This window comes from Cetorhinus maximus, chromosome 1, assembly GCF_964194155.1.
Source record: "Cetorhinus maximus chromosome 1, sCetMax3.hap1.1, whole genome shotgun sequence".
Classification (NCBI taxonomy): Eukaryota; Metazoa; Chordata; class Chondrichthyes; order Lamniformes; family Cetorhinidae; genus Cetorhinus; species Cetorhinus maximus.
This window is the reverse complement of record NC_135879.1, coordinates 89,211,644-89,235,136: the sequence shown is the minus strand read 5'-3', so window position 1 is coordinate 89,235,136 and position 23,493 is coordinate 89,211,644. Positions and strand designations below refer to the sequence as shown.

The window sequence follows — 23,493 nt, the reverse complement described above, 5'->3', positions numbered from 1 at the left end:
CAGCACAGAAACAGGCCATTTCAGTCCAACTAGGCTGTGCTGGGGTTTATACTTCACACAAGTCTCCTCCCATTCCATTCATCTCATCTCAACCTTGCAACATATCTTTCTAATCCTTTTTCTCTCATGCATTCATCTAGTTCCGCTTTGAAAGTATTATACTACTTGTCTCAACCACTTCTGTGGTCGCAAGTTCCACACTCTAACCATTCTCTGAGTAATGAAATATCCCATTTCCCAAGTGGATTTATTGGTAACTTCTTGTTTTTATGAACCTGAGTTTTGGATTCTCCCACAAGCGGAAGCATTTTCATCACATGTATCCTATCGGACCTAGTCATAATTTTAAAGACGTCTATTAAGACTCCTCCAAATCTTTTCTTTCCTAGCCTCCTGCCCAGGGCGGCTGGAGGCTACTTCAGGGCTCAGAGCTGAATAAGGAAGAGCATCTTGGTACATTCACAGCCATCCCAAATTCCTCCTCAGAGGTAAAATGTCCAAACCTCACAGGCCCGAATGGGAAATGAGTGAGTCTGTGTGAGAAAGTGAGAGTCTAAGTCTGTCTGTGAGAGAGTGAGTCTGTGCGAGTGAGTGAGTGAGTAAGGTGAATGAGTGAGTGAGGTGAATGAAGTGAGGGAAAGTGTGAGAATCCTGAGATTAGGACTGAGCTGGACACACACACACACTTCCCCTCCTCCTCCTTCCTCCCCAAATACCTATCCACAAAGCAGGCCAGGAGAGGAGGAAAACCCAGGCTGAAAGGCAGCCTGTTTCTGACCCCCACTTTTCTATGAATTCCATCAAGATCAGCTCGGAGTGTGCACCACCCAACTCCTTAGCTCAGCCCTGGTCCCCACCCCTTCCCTGGTGACTAGGACTTAGGGCCCAGTCTGTCTCCCCCAGCTCTGCTTCTTAAACAAAAAGGCAAAAAAAGGTTTTATTAATTAGCTCTGCTGTTCAGCACTTTTTAATGGTCATTTTTATTAATTACTCTTTTTTTAAAAAAATATCAATTTATTGCTTTGATGTTGATTTTTAAAAAAAATCATGTTTAATGTTGTGTCAGACCTTATCTTCCTGAAATTTCTCATTGGCCCCTTGAGTGAGAAAAAATTGAAATATGGCAAAAAAAATATGGCACACAAAAAGGTGTGACAACCATACTATAGAAGAATCATTACCAACAGCTGCTGTCTGTAAAAAACTAGAGCAGTGATTATGATCTGAAATTGTTGGAATCAATGTTGAGTCTGGGAGGCTGTAAAATGCCTAATTGAAAGATTGCCTTTCCCTTGTCTCTTTATTCTGCTATTTTTCTGACTCCCCTGTCCTAGTTTAGCCCTTTTCCTTATCTTCTTAGCTATTCTGCTTTTTCTTTCTTTTCAGTGGAAATTGTTAGGTGACATGGCATGGTGTGGCAGGAAGGGAGATAGCAACAGCTGCCGGCTGCGTTTTGGGTGGGGCTGTGCTGATAATGCAGTCCTCAGCAGCTCCCTTGCCATCCCTCTGCATTGTATCCCCTACCTATTCACCTTCCTCGCGACTTTCTTACCAATCCCACACTCGCAGCAGTAAAATGCCTCTTCCTCTCTGAACAATCCACCAACCCCTCTATTCTCCTCTCCCCTTGCTCCACTGTCACTCACTTCACCCTTAATCCTCCATTCTCCCCACCCCACTCCCAATTTCTTCCCTCAAAAACAAATGCTGCATCTCATTTAACCTTCCTACATTTTCCTCAAAGAAGCATTATTTGGCTTCACAATTCTTGTTATTTTAATGGAGTTAAATTTAATTATGTTAATTAGAGAAACTGCCTGACTTTATTGTGTCTGCCTTTTTCTTTTTTCCCTTAGTCTCATAGGTTTTAGAAATTATAATCTTTATCTCACAGGAGTGAGCTATTAGCATTAACCTTTTCTAATTGACAGTTGGAGGTAATTGGCTGTCTTCAAAATTCAACAGATATTTACTTGAAACTACAAGTTGTATTATATTTAGGAAGACAGTTTTCCCCCATTGGGCCTCACCCTCACCCTCTCTTCATCTCTCACTTCTGAAGTTTCTAGAACATGAAACAAAGGTATAATAGGTGTGTTGTCAGAACATCTCACTTTTGTGTGCATGCACGTATACACACAGAGGCACACAGTTTTAAAACAAACAATTCATTAAAAAAGGCTAATGGAGTGTTGATTTTTATCTCAAAGGGATTTTAATTCAACAGTGAGGAAGTAAAGCTTTAGTTGTATAGACCCTTGGACAGACCCAAACTGGAGTATTGTATTCAGTTTTGGGTGCTGAATCTTGGGAAATATATTGTGGCCTTGGAAGGGACACAGTGCTAATTCACCAGAATGATATCGGAATGTAAAAAGTTTAATTATGAGGACAGTTTGCATAAATTTGGCTTGTATTCCCTGCAGTTTAGAAAGTTATGTGGTGATCTGGTGGAGGTATTTAAATAATTATGGGATTCAATAGGATAGATACAAAGGAACTATTTCCTCTGGTGGCAGAATCCAGAACAAGAGGGCATAATCCTAAAATTTGAGCTAGGTCATTTAGGATTTAATGCTGGAAACACTTTTGCACACAGTGGAAAAGTGGAACTTGCTCCCCCAAAAAAGTTATGATAAGGCTGATACAAATTTTCAAGACTGAAAGCAATAGATTTTTGTTAGGTAACTATATCAATAGATATGGAGCAATGGGGTGAAGAGACAGATCAGACATGATCTAACTGAATGGTGGAACAGGATCAAGGAGCCTATTCCAGTCCTATGGGGAGTATTTTCCCCATGTGGAAGTGGGCGTGGACCCGATCACCGCCCACGATCGGGTCCACACCGCCATTTTATGTGGATGGGCCAATTAAGGCCCGCCCAGTGTATTTCTCAACTCCCCAGGATAGCGGGAGTGGACGGGTAGCGGCGGGCGTACACAGGCTGCGGGGTCGCCTGTTTAAATGAAGGCCTGAAAGCCTTTGCAAGGCTGCTCACAATGGCCGGGGGAAGAGCACAGCAGAGGGGCAATGTGCATCACATTAGTCCGGAGGGTAGGCCATCGGGGCAGTAAGCTCCTCGCTTCTCCGACAAGTGCCCAGCTGCCGCCCTGGAGGAGGTGGCAACGTGGCGGGAGGTCCTGATTCCGAGGGACGGGAGGCGGAGGCCTCCCCACCCGACCAAACCTGCATGGGAGGAGGTGGCCGAGAGTGTCAGCTCCCATGATGTGGTGTGGCAGACATGGGTCCAGTGCTGCAAAAGCTTCAACGACTTCCTGCGCTCGGGAAGGGTGAGTATCATGTTGGCTGAGGTCACTTAATGCAGCCGTCACCCATTCTCCCCAGCCCCCACCCCCCCGCAACTTTTGAGTACAGTAACGGCATTGAATCCCTCATGGCATGTATCCCTCACTCGGTGGGCCAGCAAATATTGCCCATGCCTAGTTCACCCTGAGAGAGTTGAGCTAGGATGGGTTCTGCACCCGCAGCATGTGTGACACTGACACCAAGAGTATAGAATGGGGGTGAAAAGTCAAGTGTCTGCACATAGGCAGAGTGCTGGGAAGCATGTCAAAGTCAGGATGCTAACGTGCTGGCAGGGGAGTTTCCAGGTGGCGGGGCACCAATCCATCTGCTGGTCTTTGTGCTCCACGTGCTTGTGCCTCCTTGCGTAGCAAAGTTACACCTTGTGGTGTCAATTGTGAAGGAAGCAGCATTTGGGTAAGGGGGAGGGGTGCTCAGCCCTGGCTTCTTTGGGTGAGTGTGCGGCAGCTGCGAGGTAACAAAGAACTGGAGCCCTGCAATGTCCCACTCTGGCTGGGTTCCAGGGATGTGATGGGAATTCAGGCGCAGGCTGGATTAATCAATGCTCTTCTCTCCTTTTCAGGAGAAGACTGCGCACAATTCTGCCGAGCGGATGCGGACTGGTGGAGGCCAGGTCTACTTGGCAATCCTGACACCTTTTGAGCAGCAGGCCATGGATCTGGAGGAGCGCCATGCCCCCAGGTCCACCAGAGGCGGTGAGGCTGGGGTGCCACGCGGAGGTATGTTTGTCGAAAACTCAGGTCACCATGTGTGTCCCAAAAGCCATGGCACTGCTGAATGCTCAATGATTGAAGTTAGCAACATGGGTTGACCATTGATTATGGAAGGATGAGCGCATAATGATCCAGGGGGACAGGCGTGTAAATTGACATTGTCTGCACTGTAACCAATCAAATGTCCTTGTTCTTCCTTTCAGCATCACTGGAGCAGGGCCGGGAGGAGGAGGCAGAGGGGCCGCTTCTCATCCCTGAGGGCCCAGAGGAAATCCACTCACCAGCGTCACACCATTTCTGCCAGACAGGCACCAGCGCAGATAATAGCACCTCGGTAGGAATTAGATCTTTGGCCAGTGTCCCAGGGCACGGCGGTGAGGGCACTTCACACTCGCTTGAGGTGTGGACAGAGACAGAGTGCCTAGGTCACCGGCAGTCGGAGGACTGCTGGGGACCAGGTACATGCTCAGTCGATGGCTGATGATGTGCCTCTGGAGTCGTCCATGAGGCAGCGAATGCTGGAAGTGCAGCAGGGTGTGTGGGATGATCTGGCAGAGATACATGAGGCTATGCGTGGCATGGTGCCCGTGCTTGAGGAGTCCACGCGGAGCATCACCAATGCAATGAGCCTCATGGCCAAGCGTCATGCTTCCTTCATGGAGAGAGTGGCAACTCTCGTGGAGAGGCTCCTCCAGGAGAACAATCAGGTCCTCCTGGGGTTGTGCTCAGACCTGCAAGCCCTCACAGCGGCATTGACCTCAGTTGGTCATTGCCTGAGATGGTTTGGGCACCAAGTATCCCAGCTCAGTGCCCATACATCTACCGTGAGCAGGGAGGTCCGAAGTGACCTCACGTCGGCACAGCAGCTTCCTGTCGTCTCTGCAGGCTCCTCTTGGGGCGCTCCAGAGGAGGGCAGCAGCTACTCCGCCCCTCTGCCAGTGACCATGGCATCCGATGAGGCTGCAGCGATTGGGGAGAAGCCAGCTGTGGAAATAGCCACTCCCTCCCAGGCGGGGCCATCAAAGGCTCCAGGGGCCAGAGGACATCCGCCAAGGTCATTGAGGCCAACAGGACAGCACAGTGAGCAGGCTGTCTCTGATGCCGGTGCCAGCGAGGGGGTCAGCACTGAGACGTAGCACCTGTAAGCTTAAATTTAAGGCACCTTAGGCACACCACGGGTTTTTCACTGGTGCTTTTATGTTGGCCCATAGTAGTCTATTGAAGACATGGTGTGATGCCCAACACCTTTTTTTTTGGTTTATGATGTTACGTTTGTTCTCTCAACAAATTTTGATATGTTGCCATGCCTCAGGGTGATTCCTTACTTCTGCAAGTGGAAGGGACCCATGATGTTATGAGTGAGTTGTTCGATATTGGGCTTTATTGACAAGGGCCTTAGTTAATGTTACTATCCAGGCAGATTTAGCACTCAGGTATCGAGTATGGAGCCTGCAGCCCTGGCGTGTGTTGGAGGTCCATCTGTGGTGTTCTAGCTGAAGGTTCTTTGGATTAAAGTCCCCCGGGTGTCCCTGCCCCCCTGGAGTATGCCCGGGTCAGCGTTTACCCCCTCAGCATTCTCCTGTGCGTGCTCATCCTCAGACTCACTGCTGGACTCATCGTGTGTATCCGGAGCAACTGTGTCCACATCTTCCTCGTCCACTGCATCGCCCCTTTCCAGCGCCAGATTGTGGAGGGTGCAGCATGCAACCACTATCAGCAACACACGATCTGGGGGGTACTGGAGTGCGCCCCCTGAGCGGTCCAGGCATCGGAAGCGCATCTTGAGAAGACCGATGATTCTCTCCACCACAGCCCTTGTGCAGGCCTGGCTCCTATTGTAGCGCTGCTCAGCCTCTGCTCTTGGATGGCAGAGAGGCTTCTTGAGCCACCTGTAGGGGGGATAGCCCTTGTCACCCAGCAGCCATCCATCCAGCCGGGCTGGAGCACTGAAGAGCCTCAGCACCTACGAGTGTCTGAGGATGTAGGCGTCGTGGGAGCTGCCTGGCTACCTTGCAAAATCTGCAGCTTGTGATCACACATTATCTGCATGTTGAAGGAGTGGAAGTCCTTCCTGTTGACAAAGGCACCGGGGCTCACCTGCTGGCACCTTGATGGCCACATGTGTGCAGTCAATTGCACCCTGGATGCAGGGGAAGCCAGCAATGGCCGCAAAGCCTCTGCCTCGCTCTGTCTGGCTTGCCTGGTCCCAGCGGTAGTGGATGAAAGTTAATTCACGCCTGAACAGAGCGTCTGTCACCTGCTTGACACAATCACTGTGGACAGCTGATTGGGAGACTCCGCAGAGATAACCCACTGACCCCTGGAAAGAGCCTGAGGCATAGAAGTTGAGGGCAGCTGTGACCTTTAGAGCCACTGGCATGGGGTGCCCACACACACAGTTTGCGGAGATCTCAGGTCCTATCTTCTGACAAATGGAGGTGACTGTCTCCCTTTAGAGACAAAGCTTCCTTCGGCACTGCACCTCAGACATATTGAGGTAGCTGCTTCGCTGCCTGTATACCCTGGCAGCAGGATAGTGGCATCTTCTGTGGCCCCTTCCGCCTTGGACTTCCTGTTGGCCCTGTGCCCCTTGTGCCTGCACCCCTCCTCCCAAAGATGGCTCTCCTGGAGGCTGAATGTGGACTCCTGGACTCCTCCCCCTTCTGGCCCTCCCTTCCTCCTCAGAGGAGGTGCCTCCAATGGAGAGCACAACTCCCATTCCCTGGCTAAGGGAAGGCTTCCTGAAGACTGCAAGCCGCAAAAATTATCTTTACTGTAGAGTCCTGACCTGAAGGCTTTTACACCTGTCCAAGCAGCTGGTATAAGTTTTGAAGTATTCCTGCTCAAACAGGCAAGTATCAGTAATTTTCACACTTAAACACCTGAAAGATAACATTCGTGACCTCACTCATCCTTCTTATCCCATCCGTGGATGAGGTTTATACAAATGTCTCCTTCCCGCCTGACCGTTGCGCCCGTGCGACATCCTGAAGATTGCACGGGCCCCGAAAAATTGCAGCCAATTGCTGCCTCAAGGGCCTTAATTGTGTGATTAATTAATGGCAGGCGCGCATCGGAGAACATCGCGTGCCTGCCCACCTGAATATCGCGATGGGGTGTGGTGACGCCGGGACGCTCGCCCACCCCCGCACACCAATAGGAAAATTCTGGCCTCCGTTTTATTTTTATGCATACTAAATGTTAATTCTGTAAAGTATTTCAAATTTGTCCTCTAGCTTTCCTTCAAATTACTTTGAAAACATTTTGAACAGAAACACCTAAAAGCTAATGAAAAAATATTCCTTCATATAGCTGATTGAATGCTTCCTGTGAAATTAAATAAACTCAGGCTGCAGAATTCAAATTCAGCTCAAGAAAATAACTATGATATCACCAGAGTCACTTAATTCAAATAGAAGAACTTATCTTTGTATAATACAAAAGAAAGAAAATGTCGCCCTTCCCCATATTAATGGGTCATTCTACTTGATTTATGACAAGTTGATTACTAATTGATCATGTAGGATTTCTGATTTTAGTCTCAGCATAAACTCTTGCAACATTCTCTTTAAAAACCTGGTTCCGTGTGCAGCATTCTGTTTCACAGGCCCTCTGTCTGTCAACTTGTATTCACATTCTCTGCTTTAACTCCCTTATTCATTGCCAGGCCTTATTCAGAAACAGACCATGACAGGAAGAGACAGAAAGTATGGAGAGTACAAATCTACGAGTAAATCAACAGAAGGTTAGAGGTTCCAAAAATAATAAAAGGCAAAACTTAGGGCTCTGTATCTTAATGCATGTAGCATTCGAAACAAAATAGATGAACTGATAGTGCAAATAGAGATTAATAAGTATGATCCATTACAGAGACATGGCTGCAGGATGGCATACATTGGGACCTGAATACTGAAGGGTATGTGGCATTTAGCAAGGATAGGAAGTTAGGAAAAGGTGGAGGGGTGGCACTGTTAATTAAAGATAACATTAGCACAATAGAGAGGGGTGACCTAAGTTCAGGAAACCAGGATATAGAAGCGGTTTGGGTAGAAATGAGGAGTGATAAAGACAAGAAGTTATTTGTGGGAGTGATGTACAGGCCCCCCTAGCAATAATCACATGGTAGGACAGGGTATCAAAGAAGAAATAGTGGGAGCTTGTCAGAAAGATACAGCGATTATCATGGGGTATTTTCATCCATATAGACTGGAAAAATCAGATGGGCAAAGATAACATAGATGACGAATTTATAGAATGTTTTTGGGATAATTTCTTAGATCGGCACATTCTGGAGCCAACCAGGGAGCAGGCTATACTAGACCTGGTATTGTGCAACAAGAAAGGATTAATTAATGACCTCATAGTGAAGGCGCCCCTCGGTAACAGTGGTCATAATATGACTGAATTTTACAATTTGAATTTGAGGGAGAGTAGAATTGGTCCAAGACTAGTATTTTAAACTTGAATAAGGGCAAGTATGAGGTTATGAAAGCAGAGCTAGTGAAAGGAAACTAGCAATTTAGATTAAGGGATCAGTCAATAGAGATGGAGTGGCAAACATTTAAGGGGATATTTCAGAATACACAGAATAGATACATTCCAATGAGAAAGAAAAATTCCAAGGGGAAGACCCACCATCAATGGCTAACTAAAAAAGTTAAAGGTAGTATCAAACTTAAAGAAAAAGCATATAATTGCTCAAAAATGGGCAGAAGATTGGACAGAATACAAAAAAAAGCAAAGAATGTCTAAAAGATTAATAAGGAGGGGAAAAATTGGAGTATGAGAGAAAGTTAGCTAGAAATATAAACACTGGCAGTAAGAGTATAGGTAATTTTTAAAAAGTTAACAAAAAGTGAGCGTTGGTCCTATAGAAAGTGAGTCTGGGGAATTAATAATGGACAGTAAGGAGGTGGAAGATGAATTGAACAGGTATTTTCCATTAGCCTTCAATATAGACGATACAAGTAACATCCCAGAAATAGCTGTAAATCAGGAATTGCAAAGGAGGGAGGAATTCAGGAAAATTACAATCACCAGGGAAGCAGTACTGAGAAATTTTTTGGAGCTGCAGGCTGAAAAATCCCCAGGTCCTGATGAACTTCATCCTACACTCTTGAAAGAAGTGACTAGTGAGATACTAGATGTGTTTGTTTTAATTTTCCAAAATTCACTAGACTCGGGAAACGTTCCATTAAATTGGCAAATAGCAAATATAACTCCTTTATTCAAAAAGGGAGAGAGACAGAAAGCAGGAAACTATAGACACTTAGCTTAACATCTGTCATTGGGAAAATGTTAGAAGCTATTATCAAAGATGTTATCGCAGGACACCGAGATAAACTCAAGGTAATCAGGCAGTCAACATGGTTTTGTGAAAGAAAAATCATGTTTAACCAATTTATCGGCATTCTTTGAAGGAGTCACATGTGTTGTAGATAAAGGGGAACTGGTGGTTGTACTGTACTTAGATTTCCAGAAGGCATTTGATAAGGCACCGCATCAGAGGTTATTGCGGCAAATAAAAGGTCAGAGTGAAGGGAGTAACATATTGGCATGGATATAAGTTTGGCTAGCTAACAGGAAACAGAGAGTAGGCATAAATGGGCCATTTTCTAGTTGACAGGATGTGATGAGCGGTGTGCCACAAGGGTCTGTGCTGGAGCCTCAACTCTTTACAATTTATATAAATAATTTGGTTGAAGGGACCATTGGCATGGTTGCTAAATTTGTTGATGACACAAATATAGGTAGGAAAGTTAATTGTGAAGGAGGCTACAAAAGGATATAAATAGGTTAGGTGGGTGGGCAAAGATCTGGCAAATGGAGTACAGTATAATGTGGGAAAATGTAAGTGTGTCCATTTTGGCAGGATGAATGAAAAAAAAAGCATATTATCTAAATGGTGAGAGGTTGCAGAGCTCTGAGATGAAGAGGGATCTGGGTATCCTAGTACAAGAATTGCAAAAGTTTAGTATGCAGGTGCAGCAAGTAATTAGCAAAGCTAATAGAAAGTTATTGTTTATTACAAGACAAACTGAATACAATAGGTATATGATACAATAGGGAGAGTACAACAGGAAGGTTAGGCTTCAGTTATACAGGGCATTGGTGAGGCCAAATCTGGAGTACTGTGTACAGTATTGGTCTCCTTATTTAAGGAAAGATGTAAATGCATTGGAAGCAGTTCACTAGGTTATTCACTAGGTTAATACCTGGAATGCATGGTTTGACTCATGAGGAAAGGCTGGACAGGCTAGGCTTGTATCCACTGGAGTTTAGAAGAGTGAGAGGCAAGTTGATTGAAACATATAAGATCCTGAGGGGACTTGACAAGGTGGATGTGTTTCCTCTTATGGGTGAGCCTAGAACTGGGGCCACTGTTTAAAAATAAGGGGTCACCCATTTAAGATAGAGATGAGGAGAATTTTTTTCTCTGGAGAGTCGTGAGACTTTGGAATTCTCTTCCTCAAAAGGTGGTTGAGGCAAGGTCTTTGAATATCTTTAAGGCAGAGGTAGATAGGCTCTTGAAAAGTAAGAGGGTGAAAGGTTATTGGGGGTAGGCAGGAATGTGGAGTTGCTGTTATAATCAGATCAGCCATAACCTTACTAAATGGCGGAGCAGGCTTGATGGGCCAGGCGGCCTATTCCTGCTCCTACTTCATATGTTCATATGCTCGTAGCCATAAATGGGATCAAGGACTTTCCAATATAAAGGGCACTAGGTATTTTTCAGCTTCTGATGTAATCTAATGAATTGTTCACTATTTACAGTCTATTAAGGAACAACCAATTTAGCTCATCACAATCTTAAGTACCTACTGTGCCAGTATTTTTTAAACTGGTCTGAAGGCACTATGCTTTTATCCAAAAAAAAGTCATAAGTAACTTTTTACCCTGAATTATTTCTGTAGAAAAATGGTCCAAGATCCTAAAACAGGAGGACTGTGTGTATGTGTGCACGTGCGCGCGTGTGTATGTACATGTGCATATGCATGTTAGAATTGGGCTCAAGTGTGATGGCTGTCATGGTAGAAAAAAACTCCTATCTCAATTATCTATGGCCATATGAGTAACATATTGGAGGACTGTGGCACTCTCTCTCTCAAGGGAAGATGGAAGGTAATTGCAAACTTAAAAAGGCAATTCCATTTGTTTTTTTTCAGTCATCAATATCTGACTCTGTCTCAGAATCACTGCAGTTGTTTTCAGTCTGTCTCTGTTAATTCCCAGAGGACCAAAGAAAATGTCACAAAATGATATGGGAAAGCAAAATGCTGTGCTTAGACTTCAGTGCTGAGTCTCCTGTTGAAGTAAAATGAAATTTTATTTTTATAAGTCTTGTACCAATGCACAATCCTCATTTACTATTACTGGATAGAAGGTCATTGAAAATACTTATAAATTTTCTCTGCAGTTTGTTTATACCTAACACAGTAACTACTTCCACTCCCGTGTATTCAAAATAAACTACCAAATAAATGAAACTGGAATATAACAGACTTAGCGTGTGTATTTGTTGGGAAGGGATGGGGGGATAGGTCAAAACAATCTTTGAAATATTGTTTTCGTAACAATCTATCAAGAGCTGAATAAACACATCCGGATTAATTTTCAAACAAAGTAGGTAGACAATTAAGATGACACAGAAGTGCCCCACCACCACCATTCATGGAAGTTTCCAGTTAACCATTAAAACATTTTCCTCCTTTGAATGATCAAATGACTGACTGGTCAGCATTACATGTCATACAAGTTCTTCAAACTATAGATTATTTCTTTCAGCCTAAACATATGAATGAGCCCTGACGGTCCGGTTTACATGTATTTGTGGAACTGCAGGCAGTTGTCGTATGCACCACTGTCTCGCACACAAGCGTGGAACAGAGCACCTCTCTCAATAAACCGGCATAACTTACCGCGTAGGAGCGACGAGCAAAATGTGTTTATAAATATCTGCAGAACAGCTGCCCCTCTAAAAAACATTAAATCGATAAATAAAGGCTGTAATACGTGCTGCTTGGGGAGTAAAGTTCTCAGAGGTATGGTCAGATCAGCCCGTCTGAAACCAGGGACCCGGGTCATGCAAAGCGCGAGAAGTTATTTTTTAAGGTCACGTTTGTTTTCGGCGACATCGTAATATCGGTTTAGTGCCTTTCCCAAATGATTTCAAAGTAGTATCTCTCACGTTATCCATCCGCTAACCATTTTAACATAATCCGTGTAAAGAGGTCCTCGCTAAATTGTGGGTCCCACCAGTTAATGTCAGATTTTGCGAGGTGAAATAATAAGCATTCAGTGAAGTGCAAATCGGGTAGGTACTTGAATATTCCTAATTCCAGAGATATAATGTAAACCTATGTGTGTATATGTAAAGCCAGGAGAAATGTTGCCCTTTTAAATTGGGTTCAAAGGCAACGGCAGATTTATGAATGAGCAGCAACGACAAAACTACTCAGAAGTCCACAATTCGGTCACTTGGTCGGAGGAGAAAATAGCAGCCTAAATGCGAATCAAAAAGTAAACATAGATAGGAGGATCGGCGTTACTTCAGTGACAATGCTGGCTGTAATATCACACTGCAGTGCCTTTGAAACTTAGACGATCACAATGCTGTCTCTGATAAATGAATGGGAGTAATTTGTAGTAACTTTTGCTTCCGACCAGTAAACGCTGCTGGAACATTCGCGATTCATCAAAAGAAGGCGCAACAGAATTTCTTATAAATTGCAATTTCACCAAATTGTAACAACTCGTGAAAAACTAGGTTACAGTATTTGCCCGTCTTTACAGAATCAATAAGATTCTCAATGTACCGTCCTCGTTCCGGTCGCAGTTTAGGGAAACTCTCTGAAGTGCTTTTCATTTTTATTCTCGGTGTCGCTCGTCATTGTTAGGCAGGTTACCAAAATTAACATTATACCAAAGAATTGAATACTTCATTAAACCTAAATGCGCGGCAAGAATATATATATAATCTGTTGTAAAACTGACGATTTGATCCAAAATTTGTTGGAAAGGAAAACACTGTAAAGTACAACACTCAATAAATGTTACATGTACCAACCTTCACTCTGCTGCGGCAAGGTTACAAAGCTGATCAACACAGCAGCAACAACCCAAAGGCTCAAGTCATTCATGATGGTGATTCGGGTTTGAATAAAACGTCTCTAGATTGTTATTTTCGTTTCAGTCGAAAGCCGGCAGACAGACACTTACAAAAGACATCTCACATCCCTTGGTGCGGCTTAAGTTAATGCATCGAGGGGCGTATAAATAAATCAATGACTTTTCTTTGAGAGCACTTGCAAATTGTGCCTGAGCCAAATGTTTTCATGTGTCTCCGGGTACTGCTTCCAGTTTCCAGCACGGTGGATCCTGTTGGGGGTGGACTGAACTGCAGTTAAGAATAGTGGTGAGTTTGGGGAGCAGGGAGAATCGGCGCTGATTTACTCGCTGAGCTGTCGGTGGCTCGAAGCGGTCTCTCCTGCAGCAGCACAGATCTACCTTTCTGCCCAGCTGCTCAGTGTGAACTTCACTTTGACATCATTGCGCCCCCACCCCCCGACCCCCAATTTTTTTTTTAAAAAAAGCTGCACGCAAAATACGTCTAGCGTTTCAGCGCCGAGCACTTCACCACCTTCTTCATCGGATCACAATCGCCCCTCAATTCATCCGAGCAGAAATTTCTCTGCGACGTATTTCTCAAGGGAACCTTATGAACTTAACTTTTTTTTTGAAGACAATAACATTAGAAATGGTATTTCCCTCAGCAGCAGCTGGTGCCTGGGTTATAACTGGCGGCAGTAGACTCTGCACGAGCTATGTTGGCGGAGGGGGTGAGGGGCGGGAGTTTTTTTTTGCCTTGAATGCAGCAAATCCGGTCCTCCAAAACCTCTTCTAGCTGGTGGAGAAGAGTGATCAGACCGAGCAAGATGAGGGAAAGGGGAACAATAAAGAAAATCCTCGGGCCTTCAGAAGAAGTTTTTTTTTGAGGGGTGGGGGGAGGGGGGTAAGAGAAGTGCTGGAGTTGTGACAAAACTCGCAGTTGCTGCTTGGTAACTGGGATACATTGGGCTGAGGCCGGGATTCCAGCGAGTCACGTGGATGTAACCCGATCCTCTTCCCCCTTCATTTACTCCCCGTCCTTCGGGGCAGCTCTCTCTCTTTCTGTCTCTGTCTGTCTCTTAAGACAGGAGCAAAAAAGTTTATCAAAAACCCAACTGTTCCAAACATCGCACTGAAGCAGCTGCAGTAATCCAGTGAAATGGAGTAAGTCTCCTCAGATAATTCACACAGTGATGTGAGAAATCTCCGTTTTTCGGATGCGCAAATATTTTATTCACCGCAAAGCACTTTTTTCCCGTAAAGATTCTCATGTACACAGCTTACTTTCTGAACTAAATTTACGGAAAGGAAGGCGACCGTGTACTCTGTCTTCAGTTTTTTTTTCCCCAAAAGATGCAGCGTTTTCCCCATTTGTGGGTATAAAAGAGCTTTAGTTTTAATTTATTGTATTTATATTTTTCTTACGACAACAGATGGCGCCCTGGTGTGTAACGTCTGTGATTCGCTTGTAGCCACAGTGTGGGAGAAATATTTTCGTTAAATTTAACACCAGTAAACGCTTTGCATTCATTTGCAAACACAAGCTTTCATTCCAGCACTTTGGCTACAAAAATTAGTCTCATTGCTGTTCCTATTTACTTTTTTTAAAACGCTGAAGGTGCAGTGGACACAACGTCATTCATGTGACTAATCTTCAGGTGTGATTCCAGACAGCAAGAGCCAGTCAGCACAAGGTTGAATTGTGAGGGCAACACAGCAAAGATATTGATTTTTGGGCCCCAATGTAGTTAAGCATTATCTAACATCTACTCATACATTTCAAACAAAGTATACTAGATAGCAATCAGAAGCTTGATTCTTTGGTCAATTTTCTCTGCCATAGTCCAGGTATTCTGCCATCAGGAGTTAGTAGCCCAGTTGAGATCAGCTTAGTTAACAGTGCCTAGGGGTCAAATCTGGGACTTTGTACCACAGTATGGAGTTCATTTATCCACTGAGGCTTTGCCGAGATGCAAAGTTGGGATTCTGTTGTAAAGTTCATAGTTTGATTCCTTAAATCATAAATCATCCCCACATCACAAACATAGAAACCTATTTCTTTAAAATAATTCTTTTAGGTGTTATTTCAGACTTCTATGATCTGCAGTATTTTATTTTTTTCCTTTAGCTTTACATTTTTAGTCAACTTTGCAAATAGTAAGGTGTGGAATTATATATCTATAGTCGTTTGGCAATACAAAACTAACATTTCTGAAAAAAGAATTTTGTCGAAGCTTTTCATAGTCATAGAGATCTATAGCACAGAAAAAGACCCTTTGGCCCATCGAGTCTGCACCGGTCAAACAAGTACCTAACTATTCTAATCCCATGTTCCAGCACTAGGCCCATAGCCTTGTATGCAATGGCATTGCAAGTGAACATCCAAATACTTCTTAAATGTTATGAGGGTTTCTGCCCTTACCACTCTTTCAGGCAGTGAGTTCCAGATTCCCACCATCCTCTGGGTGAAAAAATTCTTCCTCACATCCCCTCGAAACCTCCTGCCCCTTACCTTAAATCTATGCCCCCTGGTTATTGATCCCTCCACTAAGGGGAAAAGTTCCTTCCTGTCTACCCTATCTATGCCCCTCATAACTTTGTACACCTCAATCATATCCCCCCTCAATCTCCTCTGCTCCAGGGAAAATAACCTGCCTATCCAATCTCTCCTCATAAATAAAACTCTCCAGCCCAGGCAACATCCTGGTAAATCTCCTCTGCATCTCTCTAGTGCAATCACATCCTTCCTATAATGTGAATTCCAGAACTGCACGCAATACTCCAGCTGTGGCCTAACCAGCATTTTATACAGTTCCAGCATATCCTCCCTGCTCTTATATTCTCTGCCTCAGCTAAAAAAGGCAAGTGTCCCATATGCCTTCTTAATCACCTTATCTACCTGTCCCGCTACCGTAAGGGACCAGTGGACATATGCACACCAAGGTTCCCCTGATCCTCGGTACTTCCCAAGGTCCTACCATTCATCGTGTATTCCCGTGCCTTGTTTGTCCTGCCCAAGTGCATCACCTTACACTTAGCTGGATTAAATTCCATTTGCCACTGATCAGCCCACATGACCAGCCGGTCTATATCCTCCTGTAATCTAAGGCTATCCCTCTCACTATTTACCACACCACCAATTTTCATGTCATCCGCGAACTTACTGATCAGCCCTCCTATATTCAAGTCTAAATCGTTTACATATACCACAAACAGCAAAGGACCCAACACCGATCTCTGTGGAACCCCACTGGACACAGGCATCCAGTCACAAAATCACCCCTCGACCATCACCCTCTGCTTCCTGCCACTCAGCCAATTCTGGATCCAATTTGCCAAATTGCCTTGGATCCCATGGGCTCTTACCTTCATTATCAGTCTCCCATGCGGGACCTTATCAAAAGCCTTGCTGAAGTCCAAATAGACTACGTCAAATGCATGGTCCTCATCTACACATCTGGTTGCCTCTTCGAAAAATTCAATCAAATTGGTCAGACATGACTTCCCCTTAACAAAACCATGCTGACTGTCCTTGATTAATCCCTGCCTCTCCAAGTGTAGATTAATTCTGTCCCTCGGAGCTGCTTCCAATTTTTCTCCACCACTGAGGTTAGACTGACTGGTCTGTAGTTCCCTGGTTTATCCCTTCCTCCCTTCTTGAATAACGGTACCACATTGGCTGTCCTCCAGTCCTCTGGCACCTCTCATGTGGCCAGAGAGGTATGGAAAATTATTACCAGCGCCCCTTCTGTCTCCTCCCTTGCCTCACTCGACAGCCTGGGATACATTTCATCCAGGCCTGGAGATTTATATGCTTTTCAGCCTGCCAGACTACTTAGAACCTCCTCCCTTTCTATGCTAATTTCTTTAATTATATCACAGTCCTTCTGCCTGATTTCCATACCCACATTGACCCTCTCACTTGTGAACACCGACACAAAGTATTCATTTAGAACCCTACCTACGTCTTCCGGCTCCACACACAAATTACCACTATGGTCCTTAATGGGCCCTACTCCTTCCCTGGTTATCCTCTTACTCTTAACGTACTTGTAAAATAACCTTGTATTTTCCTTTATTTTACCTGCCAATGTTTTTTCATTCCCTCTTTTTGCTCTCCTAATTTCCTTTTTAAGTTCCGCCCTACACATTCTATACTCCTCTAGGGCTTCCGCTGTTTTGAGCCCTCAGTATCTGCCATAAGCATCCCCTTTTCTCTTTATCCAACCCTGTACATCCCTCGATATCCAGGGTTCCCTGGATTTGTTGATCCCACCCTTTATCTTTACTGGAATATGTTGGCCTATACTCTCCCTATTTCCTTTTTGAATGAGTCCCACTGCTCTGACGCAGATTTACCTATAAGTAGCTGCTCCCAGTCCACTCTGGCCAAATCATATCTGATCTTATTAAAAGTGGCCTTCCCCCAATTTAGAACTCTGATTTCTGGCCCTTCCTTGTCTTTTTCCATAACAACCTTGAATCTAACAGAGTTATGATCACTATCTGCAAAATGCTCCCCCACTGATGCCTCTACCACTTGGCAGCCTTCATTCCCTAAAATTAAGTCCAGGACCACCCCCTCTCTTGTAGGATCTTCTACGCACTGGCTTAAAAAGCTCTCCTGGATGCATTTTAAGAATTCTGCTCCCTCTAAACCTATGACTAACCCAGTTAATGTTGGGGAAGTTGAAATTCCCCCACTATTACTACCCAATTATTTTTACACTTCTCTGAAATTTGCCTACATATCTGCTCTCCAATTTCTCTCTTACTGTTTGGGGGCCTATAGTACACTCCCAGCAATGTGAGTGCTCCTTTTTTGTTTTTAAGTTCCTCCCATATGGCTTCATTTGAGGGGCCTTCCCAGGTGTCATCCCTCCTTACTGCTGTAATTGATTCCTTGATCAATATTGTGACACCCCTTCCTCTTTTACCTCATTCCCTGTCTCGTCTGAAGACCCTATATCTTGGAATTTTGAGCTGCCAATCCTACCCCTCTCTCAACCATGTCTCTGTGACAGCAATGACATCATACTTCCACGTGTTAATTTGTGACTTCAACTCATATGCCTTATTCATCAGACTCCTTGCATTAAAATAAATACCATTCAACCTTGCCAAATTCCCTTGTGCCTTAACTGGCCTATAATTTCTATGCCTTCCAGACTCACTTGCACTCTCTTCTAATTTTAGCTGTCCATCTTCCCCCTGCTGAACCTCTTCTCAGGATCCCTTCCCTTGCCAAGTTAGTTTAAACCCTCCCCAACAGCACTAGCAAACCTCCCCGCAAGGATGTTGGTTCCATTCCGGTTCAGGTGCAACCCGTCTGCCTTGTACAGGTCCCACCGCCCCCGAAGCGGTCCCAATATGCCAGAAGTCTAAAGCCCTCCCTCCAGCACCACCTCTCCAGCCACACATTCATCTGGACTAACATCCTATTTGTATACTCGCTAGCGTGTGGCACCGGAAGTAATCCAGAAATTACTACCTTTGAGGTCCTGTTTTTTAATCTGCTTCCTGGCTCCCTAAGTTCTACTTGCAGGACCTCCCTCTTTCTACCTATGTCGTTGGTACCAATATGCACCACGATCTCTGTTTGCCCTCCCCCTTTAGAATGCCCTGCAGCCGTTCAGTGACATCCTTGACCCTGGCACCAGGGAGGCAACATACCATCATGAAGTCAACTCTACGGCTGCAGAAGCGTCTAACTGTTTCCCTTACTATCGAGTCTCCTACCACTATTGCTCGTTGCATCTTTTTCCTCCCTCCCCCCTGTGCAGCTGAGCTACTCACGGTGCCATGAGCGTGGCTGCACTCCCCAGAGGAACCGTCACTCTCATCATTTTCCAACACAGAAAAACAGTTCTCGAGCGAGATGTACCCTGGGGATTTCCTGACTACCTGCCTGACACCTTTCTTCTAACTTATGGTCACCCATTCCCTTTCTGTTCGCACTTCCATAAGCTGTGGGGTGACCACATCTAAAAACATGCTATCCACGAAACTCTCAGCCTCGCGGATGCACCTCCAGCTGCTGCTCAAGCTCCGAAGCTCTGAGCTCAAATAGCTGCAGCTGGTGGCACTTACTGTACACTTGGTCGGTCAGAGCACAAAGACCATCTAGGACTTCCCACATGTCGCAGGTGGTACATAACACAGGACTGAGCTGCCCTGCCATGCCTCTAGTTGAAAAAAACCCTTAATTAAGTTAAATACAGTAAAAAAATTAAATTATTGATGTACTTTAAATAAAAAATAGAACTCTTACCTTTCCTTAGCTTAATCTATTTTAAACTGGAGAAAAAAACTGGAGAAAAACACTTACCCACTACTCACCAATCAGCTCTCACCTTTGTGCTGACATCACTTTTTGAAGCTTCCCCACACTCACGCTGGTTCTGATCTCTCCACCGCTCTCTCGCGCTGTCTTGTCAAGTCACACTTGTTATTTTCAACAAGAACTGGCTGCAGGACACTCTTCCCAGACTGCTTCACCATGATACTGACTGTAGGACACTCTTTGTCTTACACTCATCAGGACAATCGCAAGAATACCAATGTCAGGGGAAACAAAACTTTATATTGTATGAGAAGAGAGTGCTGATTGGTTGGCAAGTGGACATTGATTGGTAAAGGCATTGGCATGGAGAATGCATGAGTTAATGGTGAGTGACAGTTAACTGCCAAGCATTGTTTGAAATTTTAAACCAGGCAGCTTGCCTCTGATTGGTCAAAGCATTACCCTAAGGAATGAACCAGCGAATGGCTATCACTTATTTTGTCTAGCTGAAACAGGCGCAATGTGTGTATATGTTCTTTCTGTCTGCAAAGAACAGGGCCCTGTGTATTAATATATGTAGCTTCCAGTACACGCAAATGCACCACACTGCGAGCCAAACTGACAATCTTAAATTGGCTGTCAGCGTAATATTTAGTACACTGAAAATTATTTAGCAAATGTTGTCCACTTGAAGAATCACATCTAATGTTGGATACAGTGTTTTGAGTTTTGCAAGTGAGGACCGGTACCTTGCCCATTGCAAACAGTGGAAAGGACATGCTGTTTGATATGATCTGCAAGCCTTTGGGACATATGGCCTACATACCTAGCATCACACTGGCACTGAAATTCATATACCACATTATTCATTTGTGTTATAGGCAGAATATCTTTTTGGCTTGACAGCAGCATCCTGTTAGTGGCGAATACCACTTGTGTTGCTACTGCATCGTAGCAGCGTGAAATAGCTAGCTTCATCTGTTGCTCAAATTTTTGAGATACTTTGCCCTTCCAGGGCAATCTGAGGTAGATTGAGCACTTTTCAGGACCGAAAGTGACGGCCTTAGGCCCGTTCATGAGTTTGCGTGATATAGAGCACAAAATGATCTGAACAGGGTAGGCATGATCCCGCAGGATGTCTTTGATCTGCACATTATGCCTGTTTCAGCTAAACAAAATAAGTGCTTGCCATTCCCTGGTTCATTCCTCAGGGCAACGCTTTGACCAATCAGAGTCAAGCTGCCTGGTTTAAAATTTCAAACAATGCTTGGCAGTTAACTGGTAGTCCCCATTAACTGGTGCATTCTCTTTGCCAACGCCTCTACCAATCAGAGTCCACTTGCTAACCAATCAGCACTCTCTTCTCATACGGTATAAAGTTATTGCTTCTCCTGACATTGGTATTCTTGCAATTGTCTTGATGAGTACAAGATGAAAAGCTTTGACAAGATGTCTTTTTTCAGCAATACTCAAATTATATATCTTCTAATTTTGGCATCCAGTGTACATTTTGTTCACTCCCAGGTCAAATATAACAGAGTGTAGGGCAAACAAGTGACAAAGATGATAAGAATACTTACAGAAGAATGGGAAGTCTTCAAAAAGCTTGAGCCTATATGTCAATACGGCAGTCTCTTTTCAACCATTGTTTGTAGAAACTGACACAAATATTTATTTAATGTCTCTACCATACCTTTATCTGCCACAGCTAGACTCCTCCCAACCTTATTTTAATTAGTATTTTAGTTTTAACGTTCTTGTAAATTACTATTTAGTAACATTTTTACATATTCACATTTAGCCCTTCTAATCTCTTTCATGCCTCTGCCACACTTCTATAATCTCATGGTTTTCTTTCGAGCTTCTGTTGTATTTTTGTTATGTCTTCTATAAGTATCAGTTTAGTTTTAATGTGGTAGCATTTCCACAATAATTCTTATGATGCTCCAGCACAACTATAGTGGAAGAGTAGAAAAGGTGAAAAAGCCAGATAAACGGCATAAACAGCCATTTGACTAATTTTTCCGAGTTTATGATAAGGCCTAAATGATACCAGAGGACTACCGTGAAAATTTGATGTCAGGACAAAATCACAAACAATAAGGTCTTTCATCGTGCTGTGCTTGATAACATGAAGACCACCCTCCAGAAAATTCAACCTAAAATGGGTAGGCCATGTGTCCCTCATGAATGACTATAGAATCCCCAAGCAGTCCTACTATGGGGAACTGTCTCAGGGCAAGAAAGATCAAGGTGGTCAGTACAAGTGATACAAGGACACCCTTAAAAGAGAGCCTTACTAACTTGTGCATTGCAGACTACCTCTCTTGGGAAAACACTGCAGCCAACCAGCCCATGTGGAGGCAAGCACTGAAATTTGATTCAACATGTTTTGTGGACCATCTACTCCAAGCTCGCAACATCTGTAATGCCCAGCGGAAGACCAGAGATTGTGCAGCTGCAGAAGTTCCCCAAGCACCAGCAACAACATGAACTGACCATCCTGCGGACGTCTGCGCTGATCCTGCATCAGACTCTTCAGCCATGAGAAGACCCACAGAAGATGATTAAATCACATAAAGCTTGGGTATATTCAAACAAAAAGGAGTTTACCACTATAGTTTAAATAACCCAGTATTATTTCACTGCTGCTCTTGCATTTCTTTTTGTTCAATCCACTAATGTTCACTTTTATTCTCCAAGGTTATGCACACTGAGAATTGTACATTTTCCATATCATAGGGGAAAATTTTCAGTTGTGTGGTGTGAAATATTAAAATGTACAAAAAAACCCTGAGCCCACCCACTTCCAGTTTTAATGGAAGCAGAACAGGAGCGTTGGGGGGATTGGTGACCTACCCACTTGCAAGAGGGGAGTTGCCCATTGATTTCCCCTGCAATCACCTCCAATCACACTGTGTCCTCATATGCCCACCTGCCTTCCCCCACATCCCCAATGATGTCTAACCCAAGCAGCAGGAAACCGACGTGCTGCCTTTCCAGAATGTTCCCTGCCCAAGAGGGAAACAATCCTGCCAATCATGTTGGCTTCCAAGCACGGATCCTGTTTAAAAAAAAACAGATACATGCATCCCATGGAGTTAAAACTCTGTGCTGTATAGGGTCCAGACCAGGACTTTCTTACCACTCACCACACACCCCCACTCCTCCCACCCATCTCAAAATCTCACCCCACTAATTACTGGGGCCATATCCTTGAATCAGGGTGCCAACTAGCTCAGTTGGCCAGCTTGTGGCTCTAAATAATGCAAACAGCATGGATTCAATTCCTGTTCTGGCTGAGGTAGACTCGGGACCTGCTTCCTTGCCCTGCCCCTGAAAGTGGATGGCAGTGGCAAGCCACCACTGGCAAAAACTACAAAGAAAACAGCTCAGAATGAAACATCAGCAGACAAAGAACCAAGGACCTTCCTTCAGACAGAGCATAGAAGAATGAATGAATTCTTTAACTGCAACCATGCAGGTTCTGTCTTAATGAAACTATGTAGAATAGCCTTACATTTGGCACTGTGATACAATCATTTACTAGGACTGTCACCTCGCCTGCCTATTTTATTTCTCTGGAGGACAATTTTTAATCCCCCACAATGAGAGAGAGAGAGGCATTTGGGTAGGTTAAACATTAAAAAATTGACCCTAACCCACCTTGATCAATCACAGCTACCAGCTAGGAAATGAGGGAAAAAAATCAAATGAAGTTCTGCTATTTAATTTGGCAGGACATCTTGCATTCGCCATTCTTTAGTTTTTCCCAGCCAGCACAATCAGCATCCGCCCAACCCCACTTCACTACCTCCCTGCCTCTACTTAAATGTCGGGATCTACGTTTCTCTTGAAAATATTGTAACTAGGAATATTAAGTTCCCCATCCTGTTCAAACTTGAGCCTTGGCTCCATTAAACCTATTATATGATGCATTTGCATGGTTATTAATGGTTCTGACATTCCAATTTTGTTTTGAACACTTTGTACACTCACACACCTACCACTTAATTCTGATACCAACTTTTGGTAATCTTGGCAATCTTATCCTTTTTAAT

General features: G+C 44.3%; 1 protein-coding gene across 1 annotated transcript in view; it reads right to left on the bottom strand.

Moving 5' to 3' along the window:
* Positions 1–13,674, bottom strand: part of fras1 (Fraser extracellular matrix complex subunit 1) — a 562,738-nt gene extending 549,064 nt beyond the window's left edge. The window contains exon 1 of the mRNA XM_078543632.1: positions 13,109–13,674. Within this exon, the coding sequence (XP_078399758.1) occupies positions 13,109–13,181 (73 nt within the window). The 5' untranslated portion in view covers positions 13,182–13,674. The remainder of the gene's footprint in view (positions 1–13,108) is intronic.
* Positions 13,675–23,493: the final 9,819 nt, after the last annotated feature.